Below are 24,378 nucleotides of genomic sequence, written 5' to 3'. Positions count from 1 at the left end.
GCACATTGGTATGATTATAGAGCTTTCTCAGTACTCTGTATTTTGGAGAAAATGGACAAAATTTTGCATATTAATAGGAATTTAAGAACTTCATTGAATCACATAAAATCTTGGGTAAAATGATGTTGCTCTGGCTGATATAGTCTGTTCCTCTATGCAAGTAAAATTTGTTTCTCCTAACAGTGGTTCATCATTTAATTAAAAGATGATAAAAAGATATTTATTCCAAATAAAGAGGTTATATTCTAAAAGATTATTTTTTTTAAAAATGCTGTTAAGAATGCTCCCCAAATAGATTTTTAGAAAATACCTCCTATTAAACTAGAAACAATTAAATAAGTAAACTTTACAAGTTTTGTGTTTTTTCACATTGATGGTTCTTGTGGCTTTTTGAGAGTACTGTCCATAGGTTCCAACCCACTACCTGCTCCACAGAAGAAAGATGTGGTTTCCATAAAGATTACAGCCTTGGAGACCCTATGGGGCAGCTCTACCCTGTCCTGTAACATAGCTGTGAGTTGGAATGGAATAGACAGCAGTGGGTTTGTTTGTTTGTTTTTGTATTTGTAAGCCAAGAGTTTTAAGTAGAAGAATTTGTTTGTGGAAAGGCCTGACTTGGATCAACTTACAGATTTTCTTTATAGCAGGAAAATGAAACAAATATGTTAAGCCTTGAAAATTTATCAGCAGAATCAAGTACAAGACATGTTTTCAAATATAGCAGTTGAAGAACGTTCATATCTTATCCTGGGACTTTACTGTAACTTCTCAATTAGACTATTTACAGTTTGAAATAAGAGTGAAAAAACCTCTGTTTAAAGAGAATAAGGGGGACTAGAGTATGTATTCTTGTTAATTATCATTGGTGTGTGAAATTAGGGATTTCTTGAAGAAAGAACATATATTTTTAGTCACTTTTAAGTGGTTAAATGTACTCTGAGAATTTAAATTTCTTTCATTTAAAGTTATTTGCTAGTTAGATAAACGTGTAATAATTTAGTACTAGGTCAATGGGGGTAAAAAATAGAGGAGCCTCTGGAACACAGTGGTTAAATGCTGGGCTGCTAACCAGAAGTTAGGTAGTTCAAATCCCACCGGCTACTCTACAGGAGAAAAGACCTGGTGATCTGTTCCTGATAAGACTGTAGCCTAGAAAACTGTAGGGTTGCTAGGAGTCGGAACTGACTCAGTGGCACTTAACAACAGCAGGAGCAGCAATGGCAAAAATATCGGAAGGGAACAACAATGGCACCACAAACATGTCATTGTCATCTCCTGTGAAGATCATTTAAAAAACATTTTGCTTTTGGGAAATTTCAAACATGCACATACTTAGTAGAGAAAGGAGTATAATGAGCCCTTGTGTACTTGCTGAATTTCAGCTGTTCTCATGGACAATCTTTTTCATGTATAACTCCACACTCAATTATTTTATAACATATTTGAGACATATCATTTAATCTGGAAATATTTTATTTTCAATCTCTAAAAGATAAGAATTAAAAAAATGTTTTTCCCTTATTGGATGATTGTGTAATTTATCATCTACACAGGGGTCATTTGATTGGAGCAAATGATAAATTCGATTTGACTGTGGACCAATGTGTGTAAACTAGGAAGGTCGTGGGCCAATTGAGACATATATAGTCATCCTCTTCATTCCCTCCCAGCTGAACTTCTAACTCTGCCTCTTCTGGAATACCAAAACTTTTTTTTTTTTTTAAATTAAGTTCAATGTCCTTGCCAAATCTTCATTTCTGCAACTCATTTTCATTTTTCTGATGTTACTTTTAATTTTAACTAATCATTGTTACAGTTCTTTTCATTTACTTTGTTCCTTTGTCCTGCATTTTCACTAGTTCTCCCCACCCCCTGACATTGTCTTAATCCTCCATACCTCTCTAGACTCCAAGTAGATAGAGTTCTTACTTGAAATCTTTCATGAACGTAACTTCTCCTTCCTCTAAATCTCCCCAATATAGTATTTGCTAAATTCTCTTCTGCAGTGCATCGAAATAGGATGCACTGGTCAAATATGCTTAGGAAATGCTGCCTTCTATTGGAGACTTGCAATGCTGATTAGCATTTCAATCTTTTTAAATGTATTTAACCCATTTTTGTATTTTCCAAATGCATTTGATTGCAGACCTCCTCTGTCACTCAACTGCATAGGATTCTAGCACTCTTTAGGATTCTGTTAGGGCATTTTATTTCTTTCTTTCTCTTGTCTACTTGTTCTAGCTTTGCCACCAAACAGTAATCTCCTTGAGAGCAAAGATATCATCTTGTTTTGGAATAAAAAAGTAAGCACCTCTGTGGAGGTTAAATATATCTATTATGTTCTGGCTGACTTAAAAAAAAATTAATAATGTTTACTTTTTGCTTGGATCTTTTGACAGTAAAACTCAGCTCACTAAGAATGAAAACATTGACTCTGATTTCATAGCATCAGTGGTCCTTTTTCAAGCTGTTTAGCTAGCCAGCATGGTGAGCAAGTAGTCAAAAGTTATCAGAGGAGGAAGAAAATTATTCCTATAGAATCAGTACTGACCTCCAGGGAAAGTGATATAGATCTGGGCTGGAAATTACAGTAAGTGGTGAATATTTAAATAAATGAATGCAAATACAGATGGATGAATGAAATTTCTCTATTACAAATCACATTGGAGTAAATCCAGAAATTTCTAAAGTACGCATTTGTTTGAAAACAATACCTTTGTCGACACAAGCTCTGGAGTATCTCTCCTCGATTTCTGGACTGTCCAAAGGATTTGCCCTTTTGGGACTGGGGCCTTCTATTTCATGAGCCTTCAGCAAGCACAGAACACCATTGAAGTTTAGTGAAAAGGTGAATGGGGGCCAGAGTTGTTAGCACTGCTTTTTAAAGTCTTCATTCTTTTCTTCCCTTCAGGTTCCTTTTTGAGACCTCTTTGCCTTTTATTCCTAAGTGCTTCCCACTGCATTACTGAGTTTTATGAACAATAAACCCACTGAATAGTTGCAACAAGTATTGTTGAAGTATTAGTCTCCCTTGTACTTTGGAATTGTTCTGATAAGAAGTAAAGATCTGAAGGGGTAAACAGTGTTCCTTGTAGTACAGTGAGGTGCTTTTTAAGTGGCATGAAGCCTATAATTAAATCCTGGTCAAGTGGCTTGAGGCCCCCAGTAGTGAATTTTCAGTAATTACTGATCCATTAGGATTATCACTTATTCTCTCAGAGTGGTATTTATAAAATGGCTCTCATTGAATTGCGCATGCCTTAAAGCCTTTTTGTGTGTGTGAATTTGATAAAATCTGAAATGTATGTTAAGTTAACCTGTTGAAAGTAGGGTCTTAAATAAAAGTACAATTGCCATTTCTGAGGATAAATTAAATAAATAAATGTAATAAATAATAAACTATATATTTAGCCCTGAGATGGCTTTTAATGACAGAAGGTCCCAATTTTAACGTAGTTGTTAGAAGTCAGAACGGTGGCTAGCTTTGGGGAGAATCGTGACTGAAAGGGGGCATCCCAGGAGCTATATGAGGTTCTGTTTTTTGATCTGGGTGCCTGTTATATATACCCATGTGTTTATTTTGTTGATTTGGGTACATTATAAAAAAAAATTGAGAGAGCATCATCTCCTTTAGAGCCCACAGGGTGGTCAAACTAGCCAATTATAGCATCAGAACTCTAAGCACCTGAGAGACAGTGGGCACCTCCCAGAACATTGTTTTGTGCCTCTCCCAACAGAAATATTCCAGGTGGAAACCTTCAGCAATCAGGAGCTCTTCACTTGCTCATAGAAAATCTCACCTTGGAGTTTACAAAGACTTATGGGTAGAAAAGCCACACAAAGTAATTTACTACACTGCAGTTCTATTAGGCAGATTGTCTCATTGTTAGTTAAAAATTATTTTATTTAAATGGAAAATCCTAGGGATCAGATTTATGCATATGGTTTTAGGTTGGAAAGATTGATGATACTTGGTATGTGCTTATATGAAGGAATTTAACTTATTTGAATTACCTAAAATGATTTATTTCAACATGTTCAGAAATATTTGGCATGATCAGATTTTTAATATCAAGGACGAAACGGTACCACTGCCTAATTTTTCTTCAATCTCTGAATCTTCCCCACAGTCTGAAACATCTTTTGGGTGGAAAGAGGCATTGTACTTCTTTGGATTTGGTCTTTTGATATCCGTATGTGTATGCTGGTTTTGCCTGGTAGACTGAAAAGGGAATTACCAAAGAGAAGATCTGGGGTGAGGGGTGGGCAGGGCATACTGTGACAGCATTGCTGCGAGTCCATTTGCTTATATCATGCAATTTTTCTCCATTGATTTTTTCCTTAGTCCAATTAAATAGAAAATAAAATAGACAAGTTTCAACTTAATGAGGATGCTGTTTTTGACCATGTGACCATTTAATATCTTAAATAGTTTGAAAATTTTCTTGTGTAATACAATTGTGAGTTGTGAGTGCCTTAGATATGATCGAGTACAAGGAAGGAACTGTAAAATAAGTAGAGACAGCTGTGCCCATCAGAACAAGCATCATGGGAATGTGTGCCAAGGGATGGGGGAAGAGTAAAGAGATCTGATAGAGAACTGGGAAGGGAGCCCGGCCAGTATAATGAGAAAGGAGACACCTTTGAATGTAGCTCTACAGAAAAGGTGGCCTTGAGCAGCTGTCTGATGTGGAAATCCAAAACCCAGGTATGATTAAGAAAACAAAAGACAAAGACTGATAGATGTCATTAGCAGTCATTTCCACCAGCCTTAAATTGAAATGTAGATAGGAGTCTCAGGGGAGTAACCAAACTTTTTCCGTTGGCCCCTCTTTTCCTTTAACTGGGAAAAATATTACTACATTGCACATTCCTCATATTATTTCCTAGTGTGACTGTCTTCATTAATGTTGATGAATACCAAATGGAAGGGATCATTTTAAAGGAGTTTTAGAACACAAAAATGCTCTGAATATTTGAAAGAAGAAGTTTTTCTATTTAGAAACAAATTTGTAACATTTATGAGAGGGGATTCATGTGGTTTTGTGAGATCCAGGTTCATTTTCAGTTTAAGACAAACCCAACATAATTCAGAAATTCTAAGTTCAAATCTCATCGAACCTTAAGAGGCTTATTAATGAGCTGTAAGATGATCAATAAATCTCCAAAATGGTATTCAATATTTTGTATTCATGTGTATTTTTCTGGGGAGGGTATCTCTGATTTTTTTCATCAGACTTTTTAGGGAGTAATCAATACAAAGAAAGTTGAACAACCATTAATTTAAAGGGTCAGCCCAAACTAGCTTTTCATGTACCATACAATTCACCCATTAAAAGTGTAAACTCAATGGCTTTAAGTATGTTAACATAGTTGTAAAACTGTCACTATAATCAATTTTAGAACATTTTCATCACGTGAAATGGAAACCCAGCAAGCCGTAGCCAGACCTTTTGTGTGTGTGGCTTCCTTTACTTAGCAAAATGTTTTCAAGGTTCGTGCATGTTGTCTAGCGTGTCTCAGTAGTCATTATTCTTTAGGGTTGAATAACATTCCATTGTATGGATATGCCATATTTTATTTATCTTTTCATCATTGATGGATATTTAGATTGTTTCCACCTTTTTGTTATTATGAATATTGCTGCTGTGAACATCTGTGGACAAGTTTTTGTGTCCCATATGCTATTATTTCTCTTGGGTGTATACTCAGTAGTGGAATTCCTGGGCACATGATAACTCGAAGTTTAACTATTTCAGGAACTGCCAGATTATTTTCTGAAGTGCACAGTTTGACATTTCCACCAACAATACATGCAAATTCCATTTTACCCCTGTCTTCACCACTACTTGTTAATATTTATCATTTTTTTGATAGACAGTAGTAGTGGTATCCAGTGGTATCTCATGAAGTGGCATCTCATTTTGGGTTTTATTTGAATTCTCTGATGGCGGTTGATGTTGAGTACCTTTTAATGTGCTTGTTGGCCATTTGTTTGTCTTCGGAGAAACTTCTGTTCAGATCCGTAACCCATTTTTGATTTGAGGTGTTTGTGCCTAATCCAAGACCACAGACATTTATTCCTATGTTTTCTCCTAAGTTTAATAGTTTTAAAAAGTGTAAAGACATTTAGGTTTTTGATCCATTTTAAATTAATTTTTGTATGACGTGTGAGGTAGTAGCCCATTCTTTTCCATGCAGATATCCAGTTGTTCTACACCATTTGTTGAAATGACTGTTTTTCCCCCATTGAATGGACTTGGCATCTTTGTTGAAGAACACTTGATTGTAAATGTGGATATCTATTTTTTAAAGAAAGCTCTGAAGCCTTTTAAGTTAACCTTGCCAAGAAAAGTAAGACAAAATATAACAGAGTAGTTAAATCTTTGTTTTTCAAAATGAGTTCAGGTCACCTGTCCATTGAACCAACCACTGGGATGATACCATCTAAAGTTGTATCACTGTCATGTGGCTTCTTAATTAGTGGAATGAAGTCTTTCCTAATGGAAGAATCTTCATTTAATGTGTATCCTTGGATTTTGTTTTTATTTAAATTTGGAAATTTGGAATTGTGTGTCATTTTAACAGCCAGTTCTCCTCACTTTGTTTGAAAATACTGTAAGCATGTTAGGATTACTCTTTGCCTTATAGAGGGTCATTTTTCCCTCCTTTCGCTTGTTTTCAAAGATTAGCCAGAGGCAAAAGTTAATCTTTAAAAGAGTCATGCTTATAACGGTGCGATAGTGCTGAGTGGCTGGTGTTCTGCTGATTGTAGCTGTAAAATGTTTTTCGGAGAGCAGTGAAAGCAGTTTGCTTTTCATTCCAATATGCTATAATTTTTGAGGTCCACTGAACTTCTAAAAACATCAAACCCAAGGAGTGAAATGAAAATTTGTAAATTACATTTTCCCTCAGGGATCCTTTAGTATTTAGAAAGGAGAATGTATTTACTAGCTTCTATTGAGGTTGAAGTGGTTATCAGAATTGATTGAGAGTTAGATTATGTTGACTTTTTAAAAGCTAATTAAGGAGATTAATTACCTCTAATGTGATGTCAGAGTCCCTGGGTGGTACAAAATGGTTAATGCGCTTGGCTGGTAACGGAAAGTTTGGAGGTACAGAGTCCACTCAGAGGCACCTCTGGGCCTGACCACCTCCTTCTGAAATATCTGCCATTGAAAGCCCTGTAGAACACAGTTCTATGCTGATACGTGGGGGCTCCATGAGTTAGAATATAGTTCGTGGCAACTGGTAATGATGTGCCACAATTCACAGGTATAAAGACATTTGTCTCTGTTTTTCTTGACGGTTTTTTAAGGTGGAAAACTTTCTTAGAGACCATATTTATACACATTTCTTCAGCTCAGAAAATTTATATGGAATAAACACACACACATAATTATAAAATTAAATATATTTTTATAGCAATAAGATTTGTTTTGAAATCTATTATCTAAAAACTATATACCATATATTAGTATCATTTGAGGTTAGAGTTCGAAAAACCCAAAGCCCACCAAACACATACTTTCAAATCTTGGAATAAAAAAATTTTAAACAATGAAACAATTTTTTTTTTTTAATGACTTGTGGAGTTCCTGTCTGGATCATTGTCTTCTTTTTGCAGTAAAGGTATGCTTTCAGAATAGACGGCATTTCAGAGAGCTGACTAAAAGCTGCTCCTGGAGTCAACAGCCATGTGTGCTTCTTCAGTCCTCGTGAGCACGGCAGTACTGACCGCGTTACAGGGATGCCCCAGTGCCACTCAAAGGCTTGCAGAAACAGGAAGGACGTTACATACATTTATGAAAGATTCAGTTACTAAATGTCCTGAAAATGAAAGATACCACTCTTAGAAGGGCATGCTATTTGGAATTCTATTATTTGCATTGCCTAATAAATGCATTTGACTAATATGTGCATTAGACATATTTATCATATTTATTGAGTGTCTGCTGTGTGTCAGGTATTGTTCTAGGCAATGGAGATTCAGCAGTGAACAAAGGAGGCACCAGTCCTTGGCCTCACATATCTCTGTAGACAGGTGATAGAAAATAGATGACTGAAACATAACAAATATTATCATAGAACATATAAATCTTTTTATAAGTGTTTGATTGTAAACAGCTAAGAGTTAATTACTTTTCTTACCAATAAAGATGCTTTTGAATAGAATACTGTATGTGAGTGAGTCTATATATAGGTCAGAATTTATCTAATTATATACTTTGTAGGCACTCTGGTAGCATAGTGCCTAAGGCTGCTAACCAGAAGGCTGGTGGTTCAAACCCACTAGCCACTCCTCGGAAGGCAGGTTGGGCAATCTACTTCCATAGTGAATAATGCCTTGGAAACTCAAGGAGGGGTCACTTTGAGGCAGGGCCAACTCAACGGCACGTGACAAGAACACAACATACACTTAGTATATGTGCCTTTTATGTCTATGTATTCTCAAAAAAGCTGTTAAAAATTACTCTTAACTGGTCATATCAATGTAACATTTGACAGTATTGTAACTTTGTGTCTTCTAGAAACTAATCCCTGAAATGTGTCATGATTTACTTCTTTGCTTTAGACTCAGCTTTGTTGTTGTTGTTGTGTGCCATCGAGTCGGATATAGCGACCCCTCCTTGGGTTTCCGAGGCAGTATCACTACGGAAGTAGATTGCCCCATCTTCCTTCCAAGGAGTGGCTGGTGGGTTTGAACCACCAGCCTTCTGGTTAGCAGTCAAGTGCCTTAGCCACTATACTACCAGAGCTCCCAGACTCAGCTTTAGGAAGACAGAAACATTGATATAAGTCTCTTCTCCTTAGGATCAGTAACCAGACTAGGAATATCTACTGGGTGGGGCATTGTCATTTGTGTAATTTATAATACAGTTTATACTGTCTTTTGCTATTATGTTCCTATAGTTCAAATTAGACTTTAGTTTACAATAGAAGGAAAGAGTTATTGTGATGAAATCTTGTCTGTCTCTTGATGGTATAAATTTAGATTCTAAACTGAGACATAAACAATGAAATAGATAATCTCAGTTTGCTCCTCAGATGTATATTTTAAAACATTTATGAAAAATTAACAAGCTACTTATGGAATGATGATCCAGGCCTAAAGGTGATTCTATGAATTAATCTTTTATGTTCATTGAATTCTTTGCACTTTCTTTTGAGTTGTGTCTTTAAAGCAGTTTTGTGAGACAGTAAAGTATTATTTGTGTAGGTAACACGAGAAACCTGAGACTCAGGAACTTCATTGGCATAGCCAGGAGGAGAGATGACAGCTTTTGGATGACAGACACCATTTAATTGCCTGAGTTGTGTTATATTTTTGTTAGAACTTAGTAAGGTGTTTTTGAACTTCCCATGCATGGAAAGTGCTCACTGTCAAGTATATTTAGTATATTGTTGCGGAAAAGAGAGAACCACAAAATAATAATTTCTTCTGGTTGTTAATGGTTGGGGCTGGAAGCAAGAAAAATGAAATGTAGTGCTTAGCATAATATATAGGATTGTGTACATGACTTCCCAGCATCCTTCTACTGAGGCACCTTTTGTGGGTATCTTTAACATCAGTTTATTTTTCTCTTTGGCCCCATACTTGTCTGTCCTTTTTTAAAATTTTTTCTTTCTCTTTTCCATGTGTATGTGTATCTGATAGTCTTCTTTATCTTTTTCACTTAAATTCCTGACACCATTGCATCTTTTCTCTCAATATTTGTATTTGAATTAAGAATTTACAGGCTTAGATCACTGACTTATAATTGAATTATAAATGATTCCTATTAACGTCTCTCCCTTATTCTAGGAACAGCTGTGTAAAATGTGCACTTTTTTGCTAAAGCCGATTAACAGTTCTTTTCACATTTGTTTCTTACTAGAACAGAGTCAAAATCAAAGTGAAACTAAGTGGGGGGGCGGGGGGAAGAAATCTTTATCCTTATTTAGGTTCCATGACCAGTATTATGGGAATTTTATCTGAGACTTTAAAAAAAATAATCATTTTATTTTTTTTTTGGTTTTCTGGCCTCAGCATATGAATCACCAACAGAAAAGTTATTAAGAAATTTCTCAATATTGTCATTTCAAAATTTTCAGGCTGCTATCCTTGCCCAGGGCCAAACATGAATCCTATCGCTCTTGGGAGCCGTTGGCTTGCTTATGCAGAAAACAAGGTAAGGCATGGCCCGTGTTTCGTTACATATAATGGAGCAAGTCTTGAAGGATATTCCATAATAGATACCTATGCTCCATAAGTGATTACTGATGAAAATTTAATACTTAACATAATGCTTTTTTTTCTTGTTGTAGTTGTGTGACCCATAATCTTCCTATCTTCCTTCTTGCTTTTGATCAGTACTTGAACTCTGTTAAGAATTCATAAACATTTGGCAGTTGTCTTTGGGTACAGACTCTGGAGAGCTTTACTTTTCTAGACTTTATATAGAGAACGCCATTCTGTTAATCTCAAAGGACATCACACATTGTATGTAGGGAAACATATGATGGAACACTATGCAACCCTGAAGGATAATGTAGAATCTGCAAAACAACGAAGTAACATGGATGACATTATGCTGAGTGAAATAAGTCAATCACAGAAGGACAAATATTGTAAAAAGTCAAGGAAAGGTTTATATATGGAAGGAAACTTTCTTTGTTGGTTACCAGGGGTGAGAGGGGAGGGGAGGAAACACTGCCAAATGAATAGATAGATAGATAGAAAAGAAGGACATCATTGAGGTTACCACAGTACTGGTTTTAAAAAATTAGCAGTCTCTGTGAGGCTAGGTATCAGGGGGCAGAAATGACTTCTGTCTTCCCCAGTAGATTGGGGGCCTGAAGCATAGAATAATTTAAATGACTTTAAATATATGGGAGCTCTAGTGGGGTAGTACCTAAGGCATTTGACTGCTAACCAGAAGGCTGGCGGTTCAAACCTACCGGCCACTCCTCGGAAGGAAGGTTGAGCAATCTACTTCTGTAACCCAGGGAGGGATCGCTATGAATTGGATCTGATTCTACAGCAGTGAGTTTTTTTTTTTTTTTTTAATATGTGCTTAAAACTACATCTAAATAACAAGTTAGCCATTTATTTTAATAATGACATCACTGATCTTATCTATGAAGGTCAGTGTAACAGAGTGAAGGTGTTATATTTATACACTGAGTTTTATTGATGTCTACTAAAACATACTAAATTTGAACTTTTGAAAAGAAAGTTAAATCCTTTTCATTCCGTTTTTTATCTTATATGTGGATATAGAATAAAACCTAGAAGAAATTAGAGACTTCCAAGAGAATTAGTAATTTTAGTGTCATTTTTACCTGGAAGTGTAATATAAAGTAATACACATTATTAAATATTAAATATAAAAGTTCTTAACCAAATCAAAATATGGTAAATAGTTATTATTTGGTAAAGCCACAGAGCTAGTAAATCTCTAATTTCTGGAATGCACAAAATCAAGAAGTATGGAAGAAAATTATTTTTCTAGATGACTTCCTTGACACTTTATCTAAAATGCCGTGTCCAACAAATAGATATTTTGCATCTTAACAGTGTTGTACTATGTTCTATCTCAGTTTTCCACTGTATCTCATATAAAGGAGTTCTTCCATATTATCGTTTTTCAGAGTTTGTTGACAAGTAGTATTTAATTCAATGTGATGGCATAATGGTTTTTTCTTATGTTCACATCCGTAACACATTTCTGTGAATGTCTCTTGGCTGTTGTAGAGGTGTTCTCATGTGTGGGAAACTGCTCATTTATAATTGGCAGCATTATGCAAATGCACTGGTCACTGCTGTTGAGTCGGATGCGACTCATAGTGACTCCTTGGGTTTCCAAGGTGGTATCAGTATGGAAGTAGATTGCCCAATCTTTCTTCCCAGGAGTGGCTGGTGAGTTTGAACCGCCAGCATTCTGGCTAGCAGTCAAATGCCTTGGGCACTAAGCTACCAGAGCTCCTGTTATGCAAATAGTTGTGTATTATTTTCAAGGGGAATGAACTCCCTTCGTAGATGTATAACCTGGATATATGGCAGGTTTTTTTGCTTTTGCAAAGGCCCATGTCAATAAAATCTGGTCTCATATACAGAGACCAGAAAATGTAGTGGAATTCACAAGGAATTTGCTAATTAAATAATTGTACTACCCTTGGAAGAAACATTTCCATAAGAGCTAGTATTTATTACCAATTTCTGATTGATCTTTTAAGCCAAATGTGGAATTACAAAATTGAACTTTAAGTTTTTGAGTGACAATAACTTTTTATTAAAGTCGACGAAAATATTCTTTGATTTAAATCTTAAGCTGGAAGCCTTGCATGTGGGTAGAGATTTTTGTTTTAGAGTGCCTCTTCTCTAAAAAAATATACATTAAATTCATCACTTACATTAAACTTGCAAAATCACTCTAGATCAAACAGTACAGATACCACAAAGAGCACCCATGTCGCCTTTACTTTCCTTGTGTCTTTTCCTTTCCTGTGCGGCTTCCCTCTGACTCTGTGACTCTTCCTCTCCCTCTTTTCTGTCAGCCCCTCCCACTCATTCTTTCCTCTTTCCCACCTTTCTTCCCTACCTCCTTTTTTCTAGCCTTCCTTTCCCCACTTCCTTCTTTCCCTCAGTATGGTTATAGCTTGCCGATATAAGATTTGTTGTTGTTGTTGTGTGCCGTCGAGTCGCCCCTGACTCATAGGGACCCTTCCTTGGGTTTCCTAGGCAGTATCACTACGGAAGTAGATTGCCCAACCTTCCTTCCGAGGAGTGGCTGGTGGGTGTGAACCGCCAGCCTTCTGGTTAGCAGTCAAGTGCCTTAGGCACTACGCTACCAGAGCTCCTGATACAAGATTGTTGTTGTTGTTGTTGTTGTTATGTGCCGTCGAGTATATTTATATTTATGTTACATACAAACACATGTACACTTATATATTCCCGTCTTTCATAAAAGGTAACGTATTATGTATGCCTTTTTGCACATTGCTTTTTTTTACTTAACAGTATTTCCTAGAAATTAATCCATTTGTTAGAGTTTATGCATTACAGAAAGTTCTGACTCATCTTTAAGGTAAATTACTCAGGATACAATGTAATTTTCTTATTCTAAACTTTAGACCAAAGTTTCTAGTGTATTTCATTTTATGTAGAAATATTGAGTCAGATTTAGCAGGTTTGAAAAGGTTAGAATTTTGCCTACTGTCACACATTTGTCCTTGCATATTTTAGTTTCCTGAGGCAGGGAAAAAGATGGTAGTATTTCCAAAATACTGTCTTTCCTTGCACATGCAGCAGGGGGCAGCAGACGGACAGATTTCATAATACTTGATGTGTGTATTTGTGAATGAATGAGTGTGAGATAGAGATTCTTTTTATTAGACCAAATAATTACTTTTCAGACTCCCTGTTTTGTGGAAACATTTAGGGGTCACCTGTCTCTCAGAGCATTTCTTACCACTTGCCACTGAGCGGTGAAACAACCATTCAGTGAGGCATAACAGATCGCCTAATAAATAGCCTGACATCTAATATCAAACTTTAAGAGATGTTCTGTTCTATTATAATATATTTGTATTCCTTTGTGTTTTTTTCCAACAATATCAATGATAAAGAAAACTTAAGTATAAAAGGATTATATATCTATCTTTATTGAAGAACATGGTTTTAAAGTATATGGAACCTTTTTTTTTTTTAAATTTTGGATGATGTAGATGTGAAGTCTAGATGCTTAAAAAATTATTTTACAATGTTGTGCTGTTCTACTATTGTCTTCTAATTTCTTTTAGGTGTCCCTGACAATATTTTTTAGTGGGCTTTATTTTTTTGAGTAGTTTCAGGTTTCCAGAGATTTCCAGATATCCCCTTCCCACCTACAAGCTGCTTCTTCTGTCATTAACATCTTTCATTCCTGTGGGACATTTGTTACAATTGATACACTAAAATACTGAAATTTTATTAACCAAGTCTATAGTTTATATTAGGGTTCATTCATTAAAAACAAAACAAAAACATAAATTTAAAAACCTGGCCGTATTTTTATGAGTATAAAACTTCTCTTCCTGAAAATAGGAGGTGTAGGACCAGTGGGAGATCCATCCCGCTTTATTGCTCAGCATCTGAGGAATCAGCCATATCAGACGAATGGTTCACTTTGAAAAGTGGTAGAGAATTGATTTGTGTCAAGCACAAATAGTGGCATATCTTTTTTATTCCTAATGCTAAAAGCGGTAAGTTCTTTTAGGTGGACAACTTGTATATGTGTTATAGTCAATTTATGTATAATTTGTGCCACTTTTCCACTGACAGTTGAAAACTGAAAATTCTTTTGTCTTTTTTTTTTAATTTCCTTTTACAGTCTTTATGGAGGACTTAAGAGGACAAAACATCCAATTTGCTAGAATGTCAAATATTTAATGTTAGGAAGTCATGTCTAAGTCCTTTGATTATATTTTAACAATTTATTTGTAGAAAGGCTGCCAGCCCCAAATCCTTCTATTTCAGAGTTTATGAATTCATGAAGACTGTTCATCTTGTAATTAAAAAAACTACTTGAGCATAAAGCTGTGTGAGTGGCACCAGTGGATTATAAAACGGGGTAAAAGTGTCTCAGCACAGCTTTTAGCTGTTTGTCTGAAATACACTCATGCAAACATTCCCACCCACCACCATCATTATGTGTGGTAAATAAGCTCTCTCCTAACAGCCTGTTGAGTTAAACAGTTTAAAGAAATAACTTTCTGATTCTTTCTCTCTTTTTTTCTCTGCCAGTTGATTCGATGCCATCAGTCCCGTGGTGGAGCCTGTGGAGACAACATTCAATCCTATACTGCCACAGTCATTAGTGCTGCTAAAGTGAGTGCCTCAGTCGGGTCTGGGAGCCATGATCGTGCGGGGTGATTATCAGGTTTCTCCTCTGAATTGGACTGAGATTATCCCTTCTCTTTTCACTGGCAAATGTAGAATAAACTTTCAGAAGTCAATCAGAATTATTTTGCCACTCGTGAATATTAGTTGCTAAATGATTGGATAGTTAATATCTCAAGATTCATAAATAATGCTTTATTTTCTACTGTAATGGGTATAGGGTTTATACATAACCTATATTCAATATTTAAGTTGTTAGGTGATTAAAGCTGCCGTCCTAATGAAAAACCCTCGGTGAGATGGAGTGGCGCAGTGGTTGTAGCAGTGGGCTCAAACAAAGCAGCTGTCGTGAGGATGGGGCAGGCCTGGCAGTGCTCCATTGTCATCCACGGAGTCGCTGTGGAACCGACTCCACAGCACCCAACAACAGCAGCGTTTAATTAATAACACTTTGGAAAGAAACTCCAACATGTGTGAAGGGTGCTTTCTAGATTTGTCTGTGATTTGCATCATTCTACCTACATTGACATCTCTTTGTTTATTTGGACGTTTTTCAGTCTTCTTGACATAAAAAGAGTATTACTCCTTAAGAAAACTTGAACCAAACCCCTGGCACATTCAGAGATTCTTTCATATCAAGGGCTTCCTTCCCCTCCCTTCCCCACGTGTTTGTCAACCGAGTTCTTTTCTTGTGTGGGCTTTAATTTTGATGTTGGCTGGTAAACTTTATGCTGATTATAAGGTATTCTTATAACCACCAGCCTTTTGAATTGTGAAGTATACAACAAAACAATTCTAATAATAGGGATGACAGAATGAATCTAAATGACAGCATGTAATAGAAAGCACAACTATACAGAAAAGAGCAACAGTTTAAAGCAAACCACAGGGAGGGAATCAAAGGTCACACTATTTTATGTAAAACAAATACAGAAATATTTGAGGATTGATCACAAATGCTTACATGATGTGCTTTAGAAAGGGTTCCTTGTTGATGGGAGAAGTACTGCATATTTTTCATTCAAAGGGGAACTACTGAACAAGTCTTTACATTTACGGCACATAACAACAACAACAGATATTTTAGATTTCAGAAATTCTTACAAAGATTGATGGGTTATTCCATTGTATATGCAAAAATTATGATGGTTATTTCAAAGAAAAAAATCAAAGGCAGAGTAATTAGTAAACATCTTCAATGTTATTTAATAAGTTTATAGTAGATTTGCAAAATGCATTAATGAAGTTTAATTCTCAGTTCTTTTAGACTTGTATGGCTCATACAATTTGATTAGAATACCTTATTGTATCATCGTTTTGAGTTATTATCAGTTATGGTAGAGATGAACTTTCTCACACCTTACCCTCAATATTGTGAACTGTGAGGCATGTACTGATGGCTTTCCTATTTAGACTCTAATACATGAGAATTGATGATTATACCATTGCTTACCACAGGTTGATTGGAATTCCGTGGTAGGCTTGGTGATGTATAAAATTTTCCCACTAACTCTTAAATAATGTTTGTAATATTTACTTTGGGTTAATTTTTTTTTTTTTTTTGCCAGATTGTACTGTTTATTCATTCTCACAGTTGTAATATTAGAAGATGAAGGGAAAACATAGCCATGAACACAAAAACCAGCCATTTACAGTTTTTTGTGTGTCTCTGTGTGTATATGTACAGTGACACCTGTAAAAGCTAGAATGTGATAGAACAGCCTTGTTTTTCTGGGTCTCATATCTGTGCATCTGTTTCTGAAATCCTGAGGCAGAGGACATGAGTGTTTTGAAATTTCTTCAAAAAATATTGCCAAAACTCCTGCAAGAAATAAATGACCCTTCACTTCTAAAACCCAACCCACTGCCCTTGAGTCAATTCCATCTCAAAGTGCCCCCCATTGGGTTTCCAAGGCAATAAATCTTTATGGAAGTAGATTATCTCATCTTCCTCCCACAGAGCAGCTGGTTTTTTTTTTTTTTTTAATGCCACTCTCCTTCCCTCCCACTCCTGGTAACCAACAAAAAAAGTTTTACATAAACCTTTCCTTGACTTTTTACAATAATAAACTAATACAGTATTTGTCCTTCTGTGATTGATTTATTTTGCTCAGCATAATGTCTTCCAAGTTCATCCATGTTAAGTGGTGTTTTGCAGATTCTACGTTATTCTTTAGTGTTGCATAGTATTCCATTGTGTATATGTATCATAGCTTGGTTATCCATTCTTCTGTTTGAACCACCAACCTTCTGGTAGCTGTCAGATGCCTTACCCACTATGCTGCCCGAGCTCCTTTGACTTCTAAGGTGTGAATATTTTATATAGAAAAGATTGGAAGGTTGAGGTAATTTCCCCACCTTTTCAAATGAATAGTTTCTCCTAGTGAGGTATATTAGTTACTACGTACTTTGATTTATATTAACTTTCTGAAGTATACAACAGTTCCAATTTTACATAATAACTAAAAGTGATTTCTCTAATTAAATAGTACAATTTTAAGTATATTCTTTTTGTTACTGTTACATAATCAGTTGTAAAACTTATAGCTTATTAAATAAGCCTTATTTTAGTCTAAAAATGTCTTTATTCTTATCTAAATTTTAAAAACATACATGCCCAGAAAGAACTCCAAAGAACTCCTTATACTATTACATTAGCATGTTCACTTGAGAAAATTAATTTTATTGTATACTTAAAATTCATGTTTTTTTAAAGTATAAATTTAACTTTAAAAAACAAATGAACATACAAACTTACAAAGATATCTTCAGGGGTAGAGACCTCTAGAATTCTGTCAGACGTTTAAGACTAAAAATGGCGATATTACAAAGACTCTTCCAGAGATTAGGAAAAGTGATTATACATAATCTTATTTTATGATGCTAGACCACTTTGATACCAAAACTTGCAAGCACTGTAAATCTCATTTGTCACTGATTATAATTTGCCACATTAACAGAATAAAGGAGAAAAATTATGTGATCATCTCAGTTTATCTCATAAGGTATTAGAGAAAATCCAACTTGTATTCATTGTAAAATCTTTTACTAAGTAGAGATAATTCCCAGTGCTCTGCAATTCCATTTTTCTGAAATTATCAAGCATAGTAAGCATGATCATGTTAAAATCTATTTCTGGTAACTCCATCATCTGGCCCCTTTGGATCTGTTTTTGTTGTGTGTTGTTTCTTCTGGATCTCATTCTGAAATCTTGATTCCTTGTTTGCCTTGTAATTTTTGATTATGTGTCAGAAATTTTATTTCGAAAATTGTTTTTTGTCATTAGGCTACTCTTGTTAATTGTTAGGTGCCATCAAGTCAGTCTTCACTCATAAGTACCCCATGTGACAGGAGTAGAACTGCCCTAAAGGGTTTTCTAGACTCTCATATTCATAGGGTAGATAGCCAGTTCTTTCTCCCAAGGAGCTGCTAGGTAGATCCAACCTGCCAACCTCTGGTTTACAGCTGAGCATTTGGCCATTACTCTACCAGGGCTCTTTACCTAGGATGTTATCTTCCACCAGATTTCTGTGACACTCGCAATCTGGGATTATCTTAATCCATTTCAGGGGTTAGGGTTATTTAAATGAAGCAGACCTGTAATGTGTGTGAAATCTTGTTTATTGCAGTTCTCTCTTACTTCTAGTATATATCCCGTTATGTCCCAACCCAAAGCATTGAGGTAAGGTCATCACGTAGACTCCCTTGACACTTTCGACTGCATTACACAACCTTCTACTCCCTCAACCCTGTCAAAAGCACGGCTTAGTATTTTAGCAGACCCTTTCCAAATCAGCACGTGCCTCTAGGCCTAAATCCCAAGCTAACCTGTCAGGATTCCCCTGTTCTTTTGACCCAGTAACTCTTTACTATCTTATTAAATAATCAATATCTTCAAGTAGAGTTTAAAAAATAAAAACAAACAACAATATTCTCTCTAGTTTATAAATTGTTTGTACCTAGTCTGTCACTAATAGAAAGAAAATTTTCTTATTATCTGTAATCACTGCTATAATTTCTAGATAATAAGGTATTTTTTGAGACCTAATATGGAAAATATGTATAAAGCCATGTCGTATGTGCTATTTAAGAATTTTCTGGATTTCTAATGTTATTTAAAATTAATCTTCATGCTTTTAGATTTTTCCCTTTGATATTAAAAACAATTTATTTGTCTTTCCTTATAAAAAATATAAAAATGATGAATTCTTTGTTAGTAATAAAGGAAAAATTTAAATCATGAAATTTTTTGACTTTTCATATTATATTACTTTGATAACCTATAAAATCTTGGTGTGGGTTTCCTAGTCACCCTCATAACAGTCTTATTTGATTCTTCCTTTAATGTATTTTAACTCCAGTGTGGTAAATTGATTTGATAAAAATGCCTCTGTTTTGTCTTGTTATTTGATAACTTCTTAATGACAACTAACAGCTTTTGTGAGAGCAGCACCATTATCACTAATGGATAGGGAGGACAACTTATATGACATGGGAAAGGTTAAAGATGACTAGTGACACTTGGGCAAATCTGACTGCAAAAGAATTGAATAGGTTCCATGCTCATTTGAATTATAGGTCATATTCTAATGCTCAGCTCTCTTAGAACCATAGTTTAGTTTTGTGAGTACTCTAGCCAATAGGGAATATAATGAATTTAATTTAGGTAATTAAATTATAGTCTCTTTCTGGACAAATCATCCTTTTATATTTAAATTTTTTCCTTGGCCTTCACCATTTTTTTAGATATGTATTTGAGGATATCATCAGGTATTGATATAGGCCTTAAATATACACTAATGAAATCAATTGGAATGACAAATTACTGTGATGTGAATATGACAATGTGAAAACTGTTAAATAACCCCATATATACTCACTCCTCACTTATTGACATGGTTACATTCCAAAGACCAGATTATGTGAAAAATCACCATTATATGAAAATTGAGCATTACTTAACTGCCAAACCGTTGCGAATCATGGCCCAGCCATATTAACACATAACCTTAACCATCACAGCTAGTGTTACTCTTGTCTGGCACCTCACTGTTTCTTACTGCCAGATATATGTTGTTGCAAAATAGTAGGACAGTAGTTTTTTTTTTTTTTTTTAACTATTGTCATAAATGTAAAATGTTGGATAACGAGATAGTTGATAAGTGAGTATTAGGTATAAATTACTTATGAATGCTAGTGCCTATGATCTGTTTGATTCTAACATTGAAACAAATTCTTGAAAGAGACAGATGTCTTCACTAACAGAAAATTTCCAGCACTCCTTCCTCACGTCCCATATTGATGAGCTATGATCTAGGAGTAGTACTGTCTTGCCACTTACTTTAGAATGTATAGATTTGCTCACTGCTAATTTCTGGATTTAGATATTTCAACACAAAATGAGTTGACCCCATTGATAGTTATAATTTTTATTTCTAAGAAATATCAAGAACTCTTTGTGTAAAATGAGGCTTTGACTATGAAATATGCTACTTTATGCCCTCCTTTCTTTTTGTGGAGCTTTTCCCTAGTATCCTTATATTAACTTTCCTATTATATTACAGTTTGCTTTGGTACATTACTTTCTGCTTTTTGCGTGCTCTAGTTCTTTTAGTTTTATTCCTGTTCGTTGGTATAAATCATGAAATAATAGGCTCGAGGCAAATAGGGAGGATAGGAAACCAAAGACTAAAACGAAAAGGCATTCCTTTGATAAAGGGATAGCTCTGTTTAAGTGGGAGCCATCACCATTAGCATTAATGGAATAAGTACATCAGCTGAGGCATCTCAGAGGTTAATCAGGCTTCCTGGCCAGCTCTTGACATCAATACACTGTGGCGCCTGATTCTGTTGGTCCTTCAGAGGCTTTCCTGACAACACCCTAACAGACTTTGTGTAAGTCATTTCTTGTGAATTATTGAAACAAACGTTTGGCTGCTAATTGATGAACGGTAATGTGTTTTATAATCACTGCAGTTTGAGTTTTTAGCACTAAACAAAACAGTTACAATTGATCTGTGGCTTTTTCTTGGTTTCAGTCTGCTGCATGTGATCTTTTTGCTTCAATCCAGCAGACAGCTTTGCTGGTCATTTTATTTAAGCATTTATAGGATATATGAGAATGTTTTTCAGTTTTCTTTTTCCTTCCATCTTATATCTAAAAAGGAGCAGTGGTAACACAGTGGGTAAGGTACTCGGCTGCTAACCAGTCGGGTTCGAACCCTCCAACTGCTCCACAGGAGAAAGATGAAGCAGTCTGCTTCCATTAAGATTTACAGCCTTGGAAAAGCTATGAGGCAGGTCTACTCTGTCTTATAGGGTCACTATGAGTCAAAATCAACTCAATAACAAATAGGTTTGGTTTTACACATCTATAAAATAATTGAGATAATTGACTACTAGATATTTCGTTTTCAATTAATTGGCCTTCCAGTAGATTTCTCTGATGCTGTCCAACTCAAGTTACTTCATCGGGGCAGGGCAACGACGTTCTGTATTCATGTGTAAAATCATGAGTAATAACAGGAATAGATTACAAGACAATATAGGATAATGACTTAAAAGTCAGGCTCTAGAGAGAGACAGTCGTACTTTAAATTCTTGCTCTGTCGTTGCTTAGCTGTTTGAGCTGCCATTTTACTTAACTTCTTTAGCCCCAATTTTCTCTTCTATAGAACTGGAGAAATCTATAGAGCTATGTTAAGAGCCTTGATTAGTCCCTGGTTCACAGTAAAGATTCCATTGGGACATAATTATGGTAAAACCGTTCATATATTTTTAGTATCAGTTATATGATGTTCTAATGGAAAATTTCTTAGGAAATGCTGTTACCCAGCTTTACATTGTCACATAATTTTAATTCTAGCCCAAATGTTGCTTGAATAAAATTTGGGCCTTAAACAAATAAACAAAAAACCCTTTCAAATTAAGATCTGAAATACCATGTATATAATAACTTATATTTTAAAATTTAGCTATAGCATATGCCAGAATATAGTTGAGGTTATTTTTCCCCCCACAGTTATTTTAGAAAAGAGTTACCTTATATTTAAATACCTTATAGTCTATTATATTAGCACCACTTTCCATGCTTTATTTTGGGGTTTATGTATATATATATTTTTTTACTTTAAGTACTTTATATTAAAGATAGGATAAATACATTAATCGGTTTTTGTTGTTTGTTGTTTTGTTTTTTCAGTATTGGATGATGTTATGAATAAGACTTTAATGAGCTGAATAAATGGTTACTTTATTACCAGGGATTATGAAAAAAAGAAAGGTGTTCTAATTTTTTCCTGGGAATTTTTATTTAGATTTGTGGTTAGTTTCCTATGACTGTTGTCATACATAGTTTAAAATATCCTGTATCTTGGACAATTTGAAGACTGTGTGCCCTCGAAAAAGGTCTCAAATGTGGTTCTAATAATAATAAACATTATTTAAGATAAGCTTGAAGTATTTTAATAATTTTTTTTCACACTATGAGAATTGGGGGAAAAAATGCTTTTTTCTGGATGCACGTATATGATGTTTTTTAACGTGGCCACATAACCTAGGCTGTCTTCTTTTGCTCTAATGATGAGACTGTTCTTTAATAGCTATGGATTACATAGTTTTAATCTTTCAACTTTCTCCCTTTTCAGATGAAAAAACTGCTTACTTCGAAAAAGATTTTATTTGAAAATAACTCATAATGAAATTTACTAAGAGAAAAATTATTCACACATGAGTAATCTATTTGCTTTTAATGCCAGGGAACTAAAATATAATAAAATGTCTTACCAAAACCCCACTGCTAGTGAGTTGATTCTATGCATAGCGACCCTCTAGAACAGAGTGGAACTACCCCATAAGGTTTCCAAGGCTGTACATCTTCATGGAAGCAGACTGCCTTATCTTTCTCCTGAGGTGTGGCAAACCGCCAACCCTTTGGTTAGCAGTCAAATGTGTTAACCACTGCACCAGCAGAGCTCCTAAAATATCTTCTGTTGTCTTTAATTGAAATGGGGTATTAGAAGCATTGTATTGACATTTTTGTTATGAGATAGAAAAGAATCCTCTTAGCTTATGTTCTATGATTATATATATAATTTATTTGTCTAGTAATTAGTGGGGAGCTCTGATAGTGTAGTGCCTAAGGCACTTGACTGCTAACCAGAAGGCTGGCGGTTCAAACCCACCAGCCACTCCTCGGAAGGAAGATGGTGCAATTTACTTCCGTAGTGATACTGCCTCGGAAACCCAAGGAGGGGTCGCTATGAGTCGGGTCTGACTCAACGGCATATAACAAAAATAACAACCACAACAACAGTAATGAGTATCTTGAACGGAGACTATTTCACACATACCAAATCTTGACAAGCATTATTATATAGTATCACATTATAGACTTACTTGCAAGAATACATAGAGATTCTACCAATGTTTCAATCATTTTGTGCTATTTTATATAAATATAAAATTAGATTTGAAATATTTCAAGAACCAGTACATTATATACTGCCACTATGTCACTTATTTTAAGTTATATATGTTAAGGGAAGGGAAAAAATTTTGTATGTAAAATTTTATAACCTCATGTGAAACAAAACTCTATTTACCTTTGACTTTATTCTGGAACTAATACTTATTTTCTAACTAAAATTCAAGATTGTAATAAAAGTCAGTCTGAATTTCTATGAAGATTCTCTTCAGTAGAAGCCACTGCTAAATGTGAGAGTTAATAGAATGTGTATTTCTCTTTAGAAGTCAAATACTAACATGAGGTCATTTATTTTGCCTTTCATTTTGTAGACATTGAAAACTGGCCTGACAATGGTTGGGAAAGTGGTAACCCAGCTGACAGGCACGCTGCCCTCTGGTGTGACAGAAGATGATGTTGCCATCCATAGTAATTCGCGGCGGAGTCCTTTGGTCCCAGGCATCATCACAGTTATTGACACTGAAACAGTTGGAGAGGGCCAGGTAAGAAGGGTTTCTGGTTCATGCAATGTGGAAAGATAGGACTAAGTGTCAAAGGGACAAGGAGGCTGCATCTTCTGACCTCCTCTAACCCCACAAGAGGAAGACAGAATCGTCATCAGTAGCCTAAGGCCTATTTCTGTGAGGCCAGACATGCTGCCCCCTCCAGCCCTTTCACCAACCCTGACACCAGCTGTTCCTCCTACAGCACCCACCACCTCTCTGCTGGGTTTGATAATTTGCTGCAGTGGCCACACAGAACTCACAGATTATGGGGTTTATTAGGGAAGTAACCGACTACAATTCGAGTTCAGGAATACACTCAGTCTCTTGCAGCTAGCTGTCTCACTTAATAGCCAGCACTCTCTCTCAGCAGCGCATGTCTTTTGTGTCTCTCTCTTAGCAATGTATGTCTCTCGCTTTTCTCTCTCAGCAAGTGCGTGTCTCTCAGGAGCGCATTTCACTCAGCAGCATGTCTTTCTCAGTCAGCAGTTAGTGAGACTCTTTCTGCCTCTAGGAGGGCTCCTTTTGAGCCTGGCAGAGTGGCCAAA

The 24,378-nt window shown here is 35.5% G+C and overlaps 1 protein-coding gene across 1 annotated transcript in view; it reads left to right on the top strand.

Annotated features, from left to right (window-relative positions):
- The window catches only part of BCAS3 (BCAS3 microtubule associated cell migration factor), a 727,666-nt gene that overhangs the window by 199,886 nt on the left and 503,402 nt on the right, over window positions 1-24,378 (top strand). The window contains exons 9-11 of the mRNA XM_042781927.1: window positions 10,096-10,172; window positions 14,768-14,851; window positions 23,660-23,830. Coding sequence (XP_042637861.1) covers window positions 10,096-10,172; window positions 14,768-14,851; window positions 23,660-23,830 — 332 coding nt within the window. The remainder of the gene's footprint in view (window positions 1-10,095; window positions 10,173-14,767; window positions 14,852-23,659; window positions 23,831-24,378) is intronic.

This window comes from Orycteropus afer, unplaced genomic scaffold (genome assembly GCF_000298275.1).
Source record: "Orycteropus afer afer isolate SDZICR_OR568_19922 unplaced genomic scaffold, OryAfe1.0 scaffold00196, whole genome shotgun sequence".
In the NCBI taxonomy this organism is placed as follows: Eukaryota; Metazoa; Chordata; class Mammalia; order Tubulidentata; family Orycteropodidae; genus Orycteropus; species Orycteropus afer.
Note: the sequence above shows the minus strand (reverse complement) of the source record. Positions and strands in the feature narration are given on the sequence as shown.